General features: G+C 44.5%; 2 protein-coding genes across 6 annotated transcripts in view; one reads left to right on the top strand and one right to left on the bottom strand.

Moving 5' to 3' along the window:
* LOC145356315 (hexosaminidase D-like) overlaps window positions 1-7,780 on the bottom strand; it is a 31,244-nt gene extending 23,464 nt beyond the window's left edge. For 2 of the 3 annotated variants that reach the window (XM_080208920.1, XM_080208921.1), the window contains exons 1-4: window positions 7,665-7,780; window positions 5,960-6,123; window positions 3,693-3,802; window positions 1,025-1,112 (exon numbers count right to left, since the gene is read on the bottom strand). In XM_080208920.1, coding sequence (XP_080065046.1) covers window positions 1,025-1,112; window positions 3,693-3,802; window positions 5,960-6,088 — 327 coding nt within the window. In that variant the 5' untranslated portion in view covers window positions 6,089-6,123; window positions 7,665-7,780. Of the gene's footprint in view, window positions 1-1,024; window positions 1,113-1,313; window positions 1,711-3,692; window positions 3,803-5,959; window positions 6,124-7,664 lie in introns of those variants that run through there. The other variant, XM_080208922.1, reaches the window with a different exon arrangement.
* The window catches only part of ogfod3 (2-oxoglutarate and iron dependent oxygenase domain containing 3), a 144,198-nt gene continuing 136,726 nt past the window's right edge, over window positions 7,749-15,220 (top strand). For all 3 annotated transcript variants that reach the window (XR_013889122.1, XM_080208924.1, XM_080208923.1), the window contains exon 1: window positions 7,749-7,840. Coding sequence is in view for 2 of the 3 variants with exons in the window: in XM_080208924.1 (XP_080065050.1) it covers window positions 7,749-7,840 (92 nt within the window). In the remaining variant the exon portion in view is untranslated. The remainder of the gene's footprint in view (window positions 7,841-15,220) is intronic.

The following is a 15,220-nucleotide window of genomic DNA, read 5'->3' as shown; positions in this document are numbered from 1 at the left end:
TGAGGTGAATCTCCGCATTTCTGGAATGGAGCCTCTTCAGAAATGCAGGGTGTACCTGTCTAGCAGACCTCCTTCACGCTGCAGGATGATCGAGGGAAGCCAAGTTACACTCCCTTTTTCAGCAATAGCTGCTGTATTTTAGTGAGTCTTCTCTCGTGAACATACTGAGCTCCTTTGGGATGTTTGTATAGCTTTTCAGCGTGTTTCTACACGAGTGTGTGAGGTAAGAGGATTGCATGGGTGGGGTGGCCGGGTGCCAGCTGGGTAAAGGTGGCACAGTGGATAGGATGGTGAGGTCGGGTCGGGTCAGGTCAGGGGTGGGGGAGTCAGAGGGTTTGGAGTAGAGTCGGAGGGTTGGTTTAGGTTGGAGGGTCGCGGGTGAATCAGAGGGTCAGGAAGAGGAGAACAGGCGAGGGGTTAGTGAAAAGTTGTGGGTGGGTGTTAGGGGAGACTTGGTTTGGGGAGGATGGTTTTTTTCATAGAATCCCTACAGTGCAGAAGGAGACCATTCGGCCCATCGAGTCTGCACCAACCACAATCCGGAGGAAACTCACACAGACATGGGGAGAACTTGAAAACGCCAGACAGCGACCTGAGGCTGGAATTGAGCTCGGGTCCCTGGCACTGTGAGGCAGCAACGCTAACCACTGTGCCACCACACTGCCCATCTGTCTAATTTCCTGTCTAACATTTCACGGTTAGCTGTACAAGTAAGCAAATCAGAACCCTCCAAAAAGTGTCCAACTCTAACTCAACAACTGGAGACTTTCTTGGAGAGTTCCAGGCACAGGGAAGTTGCCCACTGGAAGCTGAAACTTCCCAGACAATTCCCGTGGAGCCCTTGCCTTGGGATTTCAAAGGGGTCTCACACTTCATCCTCCAGGGTACATCCAGTCTCTGACCATCCAAAGATCAGGAGATCTGGATCCACCAGTTACAGTAAAGTTCATCTTTTTTTTTATTGTAGATTTCATGAGATGTAGCCCAACATGGTCTTTCAGCTCGATTTTGTTTCTAAACTCACCTCCATGTGGCCAATGGTCTGCACCAATGGAATTATTTCAAAATTAAGCATTCTGGCAAGGTTTAAAAGTTCTCTGATGCTTGCCGGACTGCAATGCAAAATGTACACCATTAGTATGTATCAACATAAACTGCACTTTTCCAAATACCCCAATTCCTAGCTACGACACAGTTGAATTTTGTCAGATGTCAAGTTAAATGTCATGGGATAGCTCGGTATTCTGTCTCCCAGGAGGGAAAAGCAATTAAGGTAACCATCAATGTTTTACACGCTGTCAAGGCGTTCTGACCTGTCTCTGTTTTTGCTGTAATCATTGGCGTCCACGCTGTCCTCCTAAGCCACTTCTTCTGAGTCTGTAAGGCTGAGCACATCTAATGCTTGTCCAAGCACATGGTTCAGCACTCACAGGGCACAAGATGGTGGAGAACAAAGCCAGTAGCAAATGTTCATGTTGACTTCTTCAGCAATGTGTAATTTTAAACTATCGACAGTTTAAAGTCCAATAAAATCCAAGTGCAGTCAGTACTCCTGATTCTTTACCCAAACAGCTATTTCATGCAAATAGACACAGCAGCTTACAGTAATTGCTCCCCTGCAGTCAGATGTCACTACCATTTAACCTGCAGAACCAATGATTCACATGAACTGGAACAGATAACTAATCCACTTCTCTAAATGGATTCTTAAAAAAAGCCAGTTAATAAAGAACCAAAAATATTGAGTGTACACCAGATCTTAAGGTGGATTTTGGCTCAGCTTGGAATATAGGACTAAAAACACACTAGCCCACTTTGGAATTGAACCCGTGTTCCTGGCGCTGTGAGGCAGCAGTGCTATCCACTGTGCCACCATGCCACCCACTATGTTCAGCCAATTGCAGAATCACATCCAACAGTAGATGTTGTGTTTTGCAAACTCCACAAGGACAGCCACCCAAAGCTGGAATTGAACCAGGGTCCTTGGTGCCGAGAGGCAGCAGTACTAACCATTGTGCTTATACTTCTAGATTTAAAAGAAAAATAAACAAGGACATTATTTTCAATATTCTCCATACCACTTTAATGATAAAGTAATGATGTTTTAACAAAGGACTTCATGGTTAAGAAAAGAAAATCAAAGTAACTTATAGTAAATCATACATTAATCTATTTATGGTTGAGTACGGTCTGTACTCTGCCTGTTACAAACAGTTAGAGGAACATGCTGTTTGGTTCGATCAGCCACTCGCTGGGACGGACAGTTTACATACCTGGTGTCACACTGGCACTGAAATGTATGCATTATTTTTCCTCAATTTTGTAATAGGCAGAATATCATTCGAGCTCGCTGTTTGATGCTGCTACTCCAAAGTGGTATTTTCCACTAACAGGATGTTACAGATAGACTCAAAGAGAATCAATCAAGGTCAGTGGCTGATTTCCAACTGCTCGGAGCCACATACATTCGTACAGTGGGACCAAGCTTTCTGCCAATAAAGGGAATATGCCCAAGCCTGGCTCCATTTTTGAATTACTTGAGGAGTTGTAATTCTGTTGCTTTCTCCATGGCAACGCCTCAGCCAAACCAATCAACACTTTTTCTCCTGCAGTACAAATTGTTGTGATTGTTCCGGATTTGGAATTATTGTGTTTGTCCGGAATTTTAGCACTATCTTTGTTGCTGCTTTCCACAGTTAGGGCACAGGGATCACATTGCGCACGTAATTAAATGAGCATTTACGAAATGGGATTCCACAGGCTTCACTGTTAATGTTGTAAATGAAAATCTACAATATTGCTCATTGTCAATGAAACTGAGAGTGACAAAACTGGGAGCAAATTTTAAATGATTGAGATGATCGTTCAAACGTGGGATAAAAAGCAGCAATACAGTGAGGCAAGACACCGAGAAATAATTTCAATTCCATAGCAACATGATCAATGAAAGAGTTGAGAAAAGTGCTCTCACGTTATCGACGTTATCACGTAACTACAAATAATGATTAATTGGAATGATGACAACTAAGCAGATTATTGTCCAGCTTTAGGATAATGAAATAGGGCTTCTGCACTAAAATAACACGACAAACATTTTATAGAATCCCTACAGCGCAGAAGGCCATTCGACCCATCGAGTCTGCACTGACAACAATCCCACCTAGGCTATACCACCATATTTATCTTGCTAATCCTCCATACACTAAGGCCAAAATCCTACAACCTCGCCCTCCCTGATTCCGGGACGATTCCCAGAATGGACATTTCCTTTGGCCTTCAGTGGGATTTTACGACCTTGCCCGAGCAAGGCCGTAAAATCCCAGCCTAAAGATCAATATAGCAAGGCAAATCAACCTATCGCACATATCTTTGGACTGGGGAAGGAAACCAGAGCACCCACAGGAAACACATGCAGACATGGGAAGAATGTGCAAACTCTACACAGACAGTCACCCAAAGCTGGAATTGAACGCAGATCCCTGGCGCTGAGAGGCCGCAGTGCTAACCACTGTGCCACCATGCTGATACTTCCAGATTTAAAAAGAAAAATAAACAAGGACGTTATTTTCAATATTCTCCATAACATTTTAATGGTAAAATAATGATGTTTTACCAAAGGACTTCAAGGTTAAGAAAAAAAAACAAAATAACTTTTAGTGAATCATACATTAGTCCATTTATAAAACCTTTACCTGTAAGCATTTGGAGACCTCAACACTTGCAGATTTCCCTCATATGGAAACATGTCTTCATATTCCAGTAGGATCCCATTTGCGCCAAGGTTTGAAAGCAGAGGAAGGATCTGCAGGAGAAAAATCCGCAATGGAGCCATTTCAAATCAAACATCAGGAAGTTATGGAGTGATTCTATGCACAGAAGGATCAAGCCTTTTAACACATGTGCTTGTGGTGTTCCTTTAAAAGGTGGGTCATATCAGGCTATAGTTTTATTGAACAAGGCCTTCCAGTAACTGAAGCTGAGCTTTATTATGGTGAAAAAGGCAGATTGGGACAAGCAACAGACTTTCTGGAATTTCAATCACAAATATATGTTATTTTAAATCAGAAACTGAAAATCTGTAACGAGCTATAAATTTCACAGATTATTACAGTATTATTGTAGAACCAGATGTGTGTGCAAATTAATTTAGTCTTTGTTTTATCCACCATGGAAAAGACTTAAATTGCAATGATTGGAATTTAACAGTACAAGACATACAAAAATAGATGTAACTTTGGTCTTTGCTGATAACCTTTAGCAGGAAATATCAAGAGATGTAAGTTAACAGATAGCATTTTGTAAGGCAATTAGAACTCACAAAAGCTATTAGGCTTTTGGATAGTGAGTCACATTCATAGAATAGAATCATAGAATCTCTACAGTGCAGAAGGAGGCCATTCAGCCCATCAAGCCTGCACGGCCAACAATCCCACTCAGGCTATCCCTGTAGCCCCATATATTTATCTTGCCAATCCTCCTGATGATGGATGATTTACCTTGGCTAATCCACCTAACTCGCACATTTTTGGACTGGGAGAAAACTGGAGCACCCGGAGGAAACCCACACAGACATAGGGAGAACGTGCAAACTCCACACAGACAGTGACCCAGGCTGGGAATTGAATCCAGATCCCTAGCACTATGAGGCAGCAGTGCTAACCACTATGTCACCATGCTGCCCAAATTAGCACAAGAATTCTGCTCTAGTAACACAAAGGAAGTTAGTAGAACTTGTTTGTGTATAGTCTTACATATTTACCATTGGTTAACATATAACTGTTTCCTTTATCGCTACTTATTCCTAAATTATAGCAGTGACTGCACTTTGAATGTACTTCAATGACAGTTAATTTCATTGTAGTGTGAATATAAGCCTACTTGTGACTAATAAATAAACTTCAACTTTACTTTTAAAGTGCTTTGGGTAGCATGTGTTTATGTGCAAGTCTTTATCTTCTTCTACATATGTTGACTTACAGCCATGCAAATGACACAGGAAAATGATTACAGCATGCTTTTACAATTTTCAGGTTGGCCAAATTAATCACTAGAATCACAGAATTGTACAAGAATGAAGGGTGTTTACAAGTCCAGTATGTCCATGTCAACTCTATAAAGAGCTATTCAAGTTCACTCATTTCTCTGCCCTTTTGTTTGGCTTTTAAAACATCAACTTGTATTTTTAAAGCTAAAATAGATTCTATTCCTACCTCTTTCCAAGAGCTTTTCGCTTCCAAATGTCTTTCTGCATAAAACCAATTTCCAAAGCTCTCCCAACGTTATTCTTGTGATTATCTTAAACTTCTGCCCTGAGTTACTGAGTCACTAGCCAGTAGAAATAGTTTCTCCTGATCTACAAGAACAAAACTTCATAAATTTAAACACTTTCAAATTTTCTCTTCCTGTCCTTTGTCCAAACGAACAGAGACCCACTTCCTCTCATCCACCCTCATAGCTAAAGCTTCTCGGTCTAGTTGCTCATCTCTTCAGCACTGTCTCTAATGACCATGACATCCTCCTAAATTGGATAATTTATCCTGATCACTGCCTAACCAATGATAGATTAACATCCTTTTGTACTGCGAGCATTGTGATTTCTAGTAAGAAGTCTCACAACACCAGGTTAAAGCCCAAGAGGTTTATTTGGAATCACAAGCTTTTGGAGGGCTGCTTACCCGAGGAAGGAACAGTGCTCCAACAGCTTGTGATTCCAAATAAACTTGTTGGACTTTAACCTGGTGTGGTGAGACTTCTTACTGTGCCCACCTCAGTCCAATGCCAGCACCTCCAGCTCATTGTTATTTATAGTTAAGATTTCTGGGCAATTGTTATTTTAAAGAATACAGAGGCCTGCAAATTCAAAGTCAATATTTTGAAACTAGAGTGACATTTATTTTGCTGGCAAGTATAATCACTGAGAAAAAATATAAAGGTTCCATTATTGTGATGAATAAATCACCTGTGTTAAATAGGAGATCTTGGGTGGGGCACCTTTCAAATCCAGATGTACCAATTTCAAACCCATCTGTGGGGGTTTAAGTGTGTTAGTATCTGCTTTCATTGGCTTGTCCCCATGATCATCAGCCATTCTTCATACACCCCAAGTCCAGGGCTGTGTGACACCTAGGGAGGGAGGGGCAAGAAAATATTGACAGTGTAAAATGAGATTAATTTACCACAATCGCACAACATTTTTTACATCCACCCAAGTTGTAAAATATCCCAATTTGCCTTGGGCCCTCAATGTAGCAAAACCCTGCAACAACTTTGCTCATTGTCGTTACTACCAAGAAATATGCATCTATACAACACTGCACAATCGCAGCAAATTATCTTTTTGTTACTGTGATAGTAACACCCCTCATTTGTTGCACTCAGAATTAAGGTGCCTTTGAACTGTGCGTTGCTGATCAGATGCAGCACACAATCAGTCCCGACAAAGGTTCTTCATCCAAAACACTGGGACCTATTTTCAACTGATGCCCACCATTGCATTCCTGGCACCCGGCTCAATCTAGCAATGTGAAGCACCAACCAATTTGCGAATTTTGGCTCTTATTACCGTGGGGAGAAATGTCAGAAACAATTTGTGCCCGTCACTGGTTCCTCACCCACAGAGGTGCCAGGAAATTGAGCAGCTCCTATGCAGGGTTAAGGCAGACGTTGTGTGAAGGTGGCAAAGATCTTATGCAGTCAGAAACTTCACTTTTCTGACTGGTACCACAAAAATCTATAAGATTTAACCACTGTGTATAAAAACATGACTTGTGGCTGTCCCTTTAAGGTCAGCTAGTTAAGTCTATCAATGCACCTTTACAGGCAGCTAATTAGATCTCTCAGTGCCCCTTTAACGTGGGCTAGTTGGCTCACTCAATGTCAGATGACTGTGGTTGGAAGGAGATGGGACACCACACTACCATTGCCACTTGTAATTTTTTTCCCCCCATCTTCCGGATCACCAGGCCTGTAGGTCAGAATCCAGTACGGATGTTGGCAGAATATGGTTGTTAACCTATGATGAGAACACTATCAGGGCAGAAGATGAAGCAGAAATGGCCTTTACAATCATACAGTGCAGAAGAGGCCCTTAGGGCCCACCAAATCTGTACCAGCCTATGAGAAACACCTGAACTCCCAGCTAATCCCATTTACTTGGCCTATAGCCTTGGTTCCTCCTGCTCCACCAGGAGTCACTGGCCTACCATCTGCAGGCCTCTCTCTCAAAGCTCCCTGAGCCAGTCAAGGGGTGGGTGACTTTATTGTCCCCCCCCCCCCACCACCACCAGGGTAAAGAGGGCTGGCAGCATTGAGAAATCATTGCTCTCTCCTGGCTGGCACAAAATAGCTGTGCCAGCATTCCTTGCTGCTTTTGATCTGAGCAGGGGCAGCAATTAAACAGGGAGCGGAATTTGGGATTGGCAAGACTCAGGTCTTGCTTCAGGAACAGCAGCAGCTTTGTAAAAGGAGGGAGAGGGAGAAGGAGAGGGGGAGAAGGAAAGAGAGGGGGGGGAGAGAGAGAGAGAGAGAGGAGAAGGAGAGAGAGGGAGGGAGAGACAGAGGGAGAAGGAGAGGAAGAAGGAGAAGGGGAGAGGGAGAGACAGAGAGAGGAGAGGAGAGGGAGGGCTGCACTGACTGGATGCAAATGCAGCTGAGGTTTGCCTTGCCTTGAGTTCCCGTTAAGCTGCTCGATTGCTTGCGCCTGCAGTCAGTCTGAGCACTCAGGTCCAGAGCTGGGAACCGAAAGCACAATGTCGGCCCTGAAGAGAGCAAGCTCCAGGAAGGCGGAAGAGAGAAGCAGCAGCAGCAGCAGCGGCCCCGACAAGAGCCAGATCCGCCCCAGGTAAGAGGCAGCCCGGGCAGTGCAGCAGGGAGAGAGGCTCAGGGACAAGAGGCGCCTCGCTGCCTGGCTCCCTGCTGGAACGTGCAGACACCGGCGCTGGACTGGGGTAAAACCCAAAGAAATCCCACAACACCAGCTTAAAAGTCCAAACAGATTTATTTGTAGCAAAAGCCCCAAGCTTTCAGGACAGCCTGTCCCTTGGTCAGATGGCTGGGAGTTCTGGTCCTAAAAAGGACACAAAGACACAAACTCGGTTCACATGCATGATGATTGGAATGTGAGTCTTTACAGCTAATCAGTTCTTAAAGGTACAGACAATGTGAGTGGAAAGAGCTTTAAGCACAGGTTAAAGAGATGTGTATTGTTTCCAGTCAGGAAAGTTGGTGAGATTTTGCAAGTCCAGGCAAGTTGTGGGGGTTACAGATAGTGTGACATGAACCCAAGATCGCGGTTGAGGCCGTTCTCGACATGTAAATTGAGTTTGTGTCTTTGCGTCATTTTTAGGACCAGAACTCCCAGCCACCTGACGAAGGGACAGGCTGTCCCAAAAGCTTGAGGCTTTTGCTACAAATAAACCTGTTTGGACTCTAAACTGGTGTTGTGGGATTTCTTTGTGGCTCCCTGCTACACAGCAGCGCTGCAAACTGCTACACTGGCAACTCAGCGCAGCATGTGGGACACCCCAGCACTGCCAACACAGGGTGGACAGTGACTGAGACACACATACCCCAGCACTGCCAACACAGAGTGGACAGTGACTGAGACACACATACCCCAGCACTGCCAACACAGAGTGGACAGTGACTGAGACACACATACCCCAGCACTGCCAACACAGGGTGGACAGTGACTGAGACACACATACTCCAGCGCTGCCAACACAGGATGGACAGTGACTGAGACACACATACCCCAGCGCTGCCAACACAGGATGGACAGTGACTGAGACACACACACCCCAGCACTGCCAACACAGGATGGGCAGTGACTGAGACACACATACCCCAGCACAGCCAACACAGGGTGGACAGTGACTGAGACACACACACACACACACACCCCAGCGCTGCCAACACAGGATGGGCAGTGACTGAGACACACACACACACACACACACACACACCCCAGCGCTGCCAACACAGGATGGGCAGTGACTGAGACACACACACACACACACACACCCCAGCACAGCCAACACAGAGTGGACAGTGACTGAGACACACACACCCCAGCACTGCCAACACAGGATGGGCAGTGACTGAGACACACATACCCCAGCACAGCCAACACAGGGTGGACAGTGACTGAGACACACACACACACACACACACACACACCCCAGCACTGCCAACACAGGATGGGCAGTGACTGAGACACACATACCCCAGCACAGCCAACACAGGATGGACAGTGACTGAGACACACACACACACACACACACACACACCCCAGCGCTGCCAACACAGGATGGACAGTGACTGAGACACACATACCCCAGCACTGCCAACACAGGATGGACAGTGACTGAGACACACATACCCCAGCACTGCCAACACAGGATGGACAGTGACTGAGACACACACACCCCAGCACTGCCAACACAGGATGGACAGTGACTGAGACACACATACCCCAGCACTGCCAACACAGGATGGGCAGTGATTGAGACACACACACACTGATCATATCCAGCTGCAGAGGTGGGATATGAGAGTGAGGAAATTAAAAATTTTAATTCATATAGCGCCTTTCATGACCACAAATATACAAAACGGGCTTTTTTATTTACAGCCAATGCAATCCTTCCTGATGGTCTGATATTATAATAGAAAATGCAGTTGTGAATTTGCACACACACAAACATAGGAGCAGGAGGAGGACATTCAGCCCTTCGAGCCTGCACCGTCATTCATCACGACCGAGGTTGATCGTCCAACTCAATAGCTGAATCCTGCTGTTTCATAGAATCGTAGAAATCCTACGGTGCAGAAAGAGGCCATTCGGCCCATCGAGTCTGCACTGACCACAATGCCGCCCAGACCCTGTTCCTATATCCCTACATATTTACCCACTAATCCGTCTAACCTATGTATCTCAGGCCACTAAGGGGCAATTTTAGCACGGCCAATCAACATATCCCGCACATCTTTGGACTGGGAGGAAACTGGAGCACACGGACGAAACCCACGCAGACACAAGGAGAATGTGCAAACTCCACATGGACAGTGATCCAAGCCTGGAATCAAACCCAGGTCCCTGGAGCTGTGAAGCAGCAGTGCTAACCACTGTACTATCGTGCTGCCCATCACCCATCACCTTTGATCCCTTTCCCCTTAAGTGCTATAAGCACCTGCCTCTTGAATACATTCAGTGTTTTGGCATCAACTATTTCCTGTAGTAATGAATTCTACCGGCTCACCACTCTTTGGGTGAAGAAATGTCTCCTCATCTTCATCCTAAATAGTCTACCCTGAATCCTCAGACTGTGCCTCCTGGTTCTGGACTCCCCCACCATTGGGAATATCCTCCCTGCGTCTGGCCTGTCTAGTCCAGTTAGAATTTTATAAGTCTCTATGAGATCCCCCCTCATTCGTCTGAGCTCCAGCGAAAACAAACCTAACCTAGTCAATCTCTCCTCCTCCATCAGCCCCACCATTCCCAGACTCAGCCTGGTAAACCTTTGCTGCACTCCCTCAGGGGCAGGAACATCCTTTGTCAAAAAAGGAGACCAAAACTGCAGACAATACTTTAGTGTGGCCTCACCAAGGCCCTGTATAATTGCAACAGCGCATCCCTGCTCCTGTACTCAAAACCCCTCGCAACAAAGGCCAACATGCCATTTACGTTTTTTACCTTCCACTTATCTTCAGTGACTGGTGTACAAGGACACCTAGGTCCTACTGCACACTGTCCTCTCCTAACTTACCTTCTTGTTTTTTGCTTCCAAAGTGAATCACCTCACGTTTATCCAAATTATACTGCATCTGCCATTGATTTGCCCACTCACCCAACCTGTCCAGATCATTCTGAAGGATCTCTGTATCCTCGTCACAGTTCACCCTCCCATCCAACTTGGTATCATCTGCAGACTTTGACATATTACATTTCGTTCCCTCATCCAGATCATTAATATATATTGTGAATAGCTGGGGGCTGCAGCACCAATTCCCCCAGCTATTCACAATACATGTTAATGATTTGGACCCACTAGTTACTGCCTGCGAATTTGAAAAGCACACATTAATTCCTACTCTTTGTTTCCCGACTGCCAACCAGTTTTCAATCCATCTCAATACGCTTCTCCCAATCCCATACGCTTTAATCTTGCATCTCTTATGTGCAACTTTGTCAACGCCAAATATACCACATTGACTGGCTCCCCCTTGTCAACTCCACACACAAAACGCTCCCACAAACAGCAACGTGATGATGACCAGATGACCTGTTTTGTGATGTGAATTGGGAATGAATATTAACCAGGACACTGAGGATTACTCCTTTCTGCCTTTGAACTTGGAACCTCTGTTTAATATCTCATCCAAAAGATTGCACCTCTGACAGCGCAGCAAACCCTTGGTTGTTCTGTGATTAAGTCCTGGAGTAACAATTAAATATATTGCCTTCTAACTCTGAGGTAGGAGTGCTGCTAATGGAGAGACAGCTGACATGGGCATTGCATCAGTGGTGGTGTACAAGGGGGTTATACTCACTGGCTAGCAAGGCAGAGAGAGGGGTGGCACAGGTAGCAGAGCCATTGCAACAAATTTTAGTCTGAGAGATGTGTGTTAAACACAGTATATACATTGAAAACTCATAAATGATTAGCTTATGTGGAAACAAATAAAACTGGCAACTTGGTCCTCCATCAGAAGATACATACATTTCTAATATTTTGCAGATAACTGCAGGTTGAGTCGTGTTAACACAGAGGAAGACTGCAATAAGATGCAAACAGATATTAGTAAACTTTCAGAAGGGCTGTGTAAGTGACAAATGAATTCCTTTGAGATGATGCATGTTTGTCGGAAGAATATGGGGGGGCACACACTCTGAGAAATAAGAATTTAAATGAGATAGAGGGGAACAGTGATCTGGGGTACAGGGACACATATCATTAAAAGTAGTGATGCAGGGTTGACAAGTTCAGCAGAGTGTGAAGCAGAACCTGGAAATACTTAACAGGATGGGACTCTTTTCTCCAGAAAGAAGAGGCTTAATGGGTTTCCAGATGGAAGTCATCCAGATCAAAGGGTTGATAGCGTAGATGTAGATACTGGCCTAGATTTTATAGTTGTAATCGCAGCAAAACTGTCAGCATTCTTCCATATTAACCTGTGAAACTGACAGCAATTTCTGATATCCGAACATGCACAATTCAATGTGAAAATTAGGTACACTCTGTCCTCTCAGACAATCATTAATCAGATGATAATTCCTCATTTAGGCTATTAATTTACAACTAAACATACTGAATATAGTTATGTCTTGTTAATGAGGTATAATTATTTTGAATGGCACGCAAAGTCATAATTGCTGCTAAACAACATCTCTGGCCCTGAAATGTTATTGTATATTTGTGCAATGTCAATTTTTTCTATTCTAATAAAAGTGCTCCATAGATTTTTTTAACAGAATTGTTACGATCCCAGTTGAAGTTACTACTAGATGGGTAAGGGTGCCATGTTGGTGGCGTAGTGGTTAGCACTTACACATTTGTCCATGGGAAGTGGGTGTCGTGGGCTAGGCCAGCATTTATTGCCTGTCCCTAATTGACCACCAAAGCAACTACACTCAGACTGCCTCAGTGATTGCTCACCTCCCAGTTGCTCATTCTCCTCTGAGACTATACTCCACTGAATTGGGAAGGCTGTACTCCAGCAGCTAATCACTGGCATAATTCTGGCTCTGTAGCAGACAACTGCTCATAACGCCTCTTTTTTTCCTCAATCGACAGCTTCGTAGAGCTTTCAACAGATCACCAACATGACCCTAACACTCTAGCTGTATGGAGCAGAACACCATTGCCCACAGACCCAACTCTCACCAGCATGGAGCTGCCAATAGTCCCCAGGGCTTTAATGAGCTCCATTCTTTCAGTAGCACAAAGCTAAAGGCACTACTTAAGCTGTGTGGAGTCAACCTCTTTCTTCACCTGCTCCTGACTAACTGAGCCATCCTGTTCATATCTCCCAACAGGGGTTCTGTGCCCCGGCTCTGTGGTATGGTTGAGTGTATCAATCCTTGGTACATTCTGTCCCTGAAATGTTACAATCTCCAGTCAGCCAGGAAGTACTCCCCACAGCTGCAAAATTACCCTAACTCAGCACCAAAAATACACACAGGCAGAATGGATGAGATACTAAACAGAGACTCCATGGCAAAATAGAGATTTCATTGAAACACAGAGCCTAGCCTACCTGTTTGCTGATGGTACAGAGCTAGGTGAAAAGGGAAGCTGTGGGGAGGGCACAGAGCGGCTGCAAAGCAAGATAGACAGGTTAAGTGAATGGGCAACATGTTGGCAGATGGATTATAATATAAGGAAATGAGAAGTTATTCACTTTGGTCATAAGGACAGAAAAGCAGAATATTTTTAAAAATATTATAAACTTTTAAATATTGAGACTTGGGCGTGATCAGACAAGGAATGCAGAATGTACTCAGCCTCGCATCATAGGAAAACCCTCTCATGCCAGGGACCTATCTATTGAACCTTTGCTGTACTGCCTCCAATGCAAATACATGACATCAATATAGCAGTAATGTCATTGGACCAGCAATCCGGAGGCCCAGACTACTGCTCTGGAGACATGGGTTCAAATCCCAGCATGAGAGCTGGTGGAATTTAAATTCAATTAAAATACAGAACACAACTACAGCAAGAAATTAGGAAAGTAAGTGACATGTTGGCTTTTATTACAAGGAAATTGGAGCACAGGAAAAAAGAGGTCTGGCTGCAATTGTGCAGGGCCTTGGCAAGACGTTGGCAAAAACCTCCGACCTGGTCCATAGCTGGGATTCTCCAGTGCTGCTGCAGTGAGTGGAGTTTGGGCTGAGTGCCAAATTCTCCATTCTCGCTGGCGGCAGAGTGGCCGTAGACGAGATTGGAGAATCTGCCCCACGTCTGGACTGCCATGTGCAGTTTTGGTCTTCATATTTAAAGTAAGGATTTTTGTTCTTTATTCTTTCATGGGATGTGGGTGTCAGTGTCAAGGTCAGCATTTGCTGTCCATCCCTAATTGCCCTTGAACTGAATGACTTGCTCACCCATTTCAGAGGGCTGCTAAAAGTCAACCACATTGCTGTGCTTCTGGCATCAAATGTTGTCCAGACCAGGTAAGGATGGCAGATTTTCTTCCCTAAGGGTCATTAGTGAACCAACAATTGATAGTTTCATGGTCATCATTACTGAGACGAGATTTATATTCCAGATTTTTTAATTGAATTAAATTCCACCAATTTCCGTGGTGGGATTTGAACCCAGAGCAGTAGCTTAGGCTTCTGGATTGCTAGTCCAGTGACAAGACCGCTATATCGATGTCATGTACTTGCATTGGAGACGGCACAGCAAAGGCTCACTAGATTGATCCCTGGGATGAGGGGGTTGTCCTATGATGTGAGGCTGAGTAAATTAGGTTTATATTCTCTGGAGTTTAGAAGATTGAGAGATAATTTCATTTAAACCTACAAAATTCTGAAGTGGCTTGATAGGGGAGACACTGCGTGGTAGTTCCCCAGAGCTGGAATGGGCAAAATGGGCGAGGTATTAAATGAGTACTTTGCGTTAGTATTCACCAAAGAGAAGGACTTGCTGGATGATGAAAGGATGTGTGGATAGTTGAATCATGTTGAGATCAAAAGGGAGAAGGTATTGGGGTTCTTGAGAAATATTGAGGTAGACAAGTCCCCAGGGCTAGATAGGATATATCCCAGAATACTGAGAGAGTCAAGGGAGGAAATTGCTGGAGCCTTGAGAGAAATCTTTGTATTCTCACTGGCTACAGAAGAGGTCCCAGAGGATTGGAGAATAGCTAATGTTGTTCCTTTGTTTAAGAAGGTTAGCAAGAATTACAGGTAATTACAGGCCGGTGAGCCTTACTTCGGTGGTAGGGAAATTATTGAAGAGGACTCTTTGAGACAGAGTTTATTCCCACATGGAAATATTTGGACGTATTAATGAGAGGCAACATGATTTTATGAAGGGGAGGTTCTGTCTCACAAACTTGATCGAGTTTTCCGAGGAAGTGATGATGATTGATGAGAGTAGGGAAGTGGATGTTGTCTAATGGACTTCAGTAACGCCTTTGACAAGGTCCCTCATGGCAGACTGGTGCAGAAGGTGAAATCGCATAGGATTGGAGATGAGCTGGCAAGATGGAT

The sequence above is a fragment of the Carcharhinus amblyrhynchos genome, chromosome 21, assembly GCF_965287045.1.
Source record: "Carcharhinus amblyrhynchos chromosome 21, sCarAmb.v2.hapA, whole genome shotgun sequence".
Taxonomy (NCBI): Eukaryota; Metazoa; Chordata; class Chondrichthyes; order Carcharhiniformes; family Carcharhinidae; genus Carcharhinus; species Carcharhinus amblyrhynchos.
This window is presented reverse-complemented; position numbering and strand designations above follow the sequence as displayed.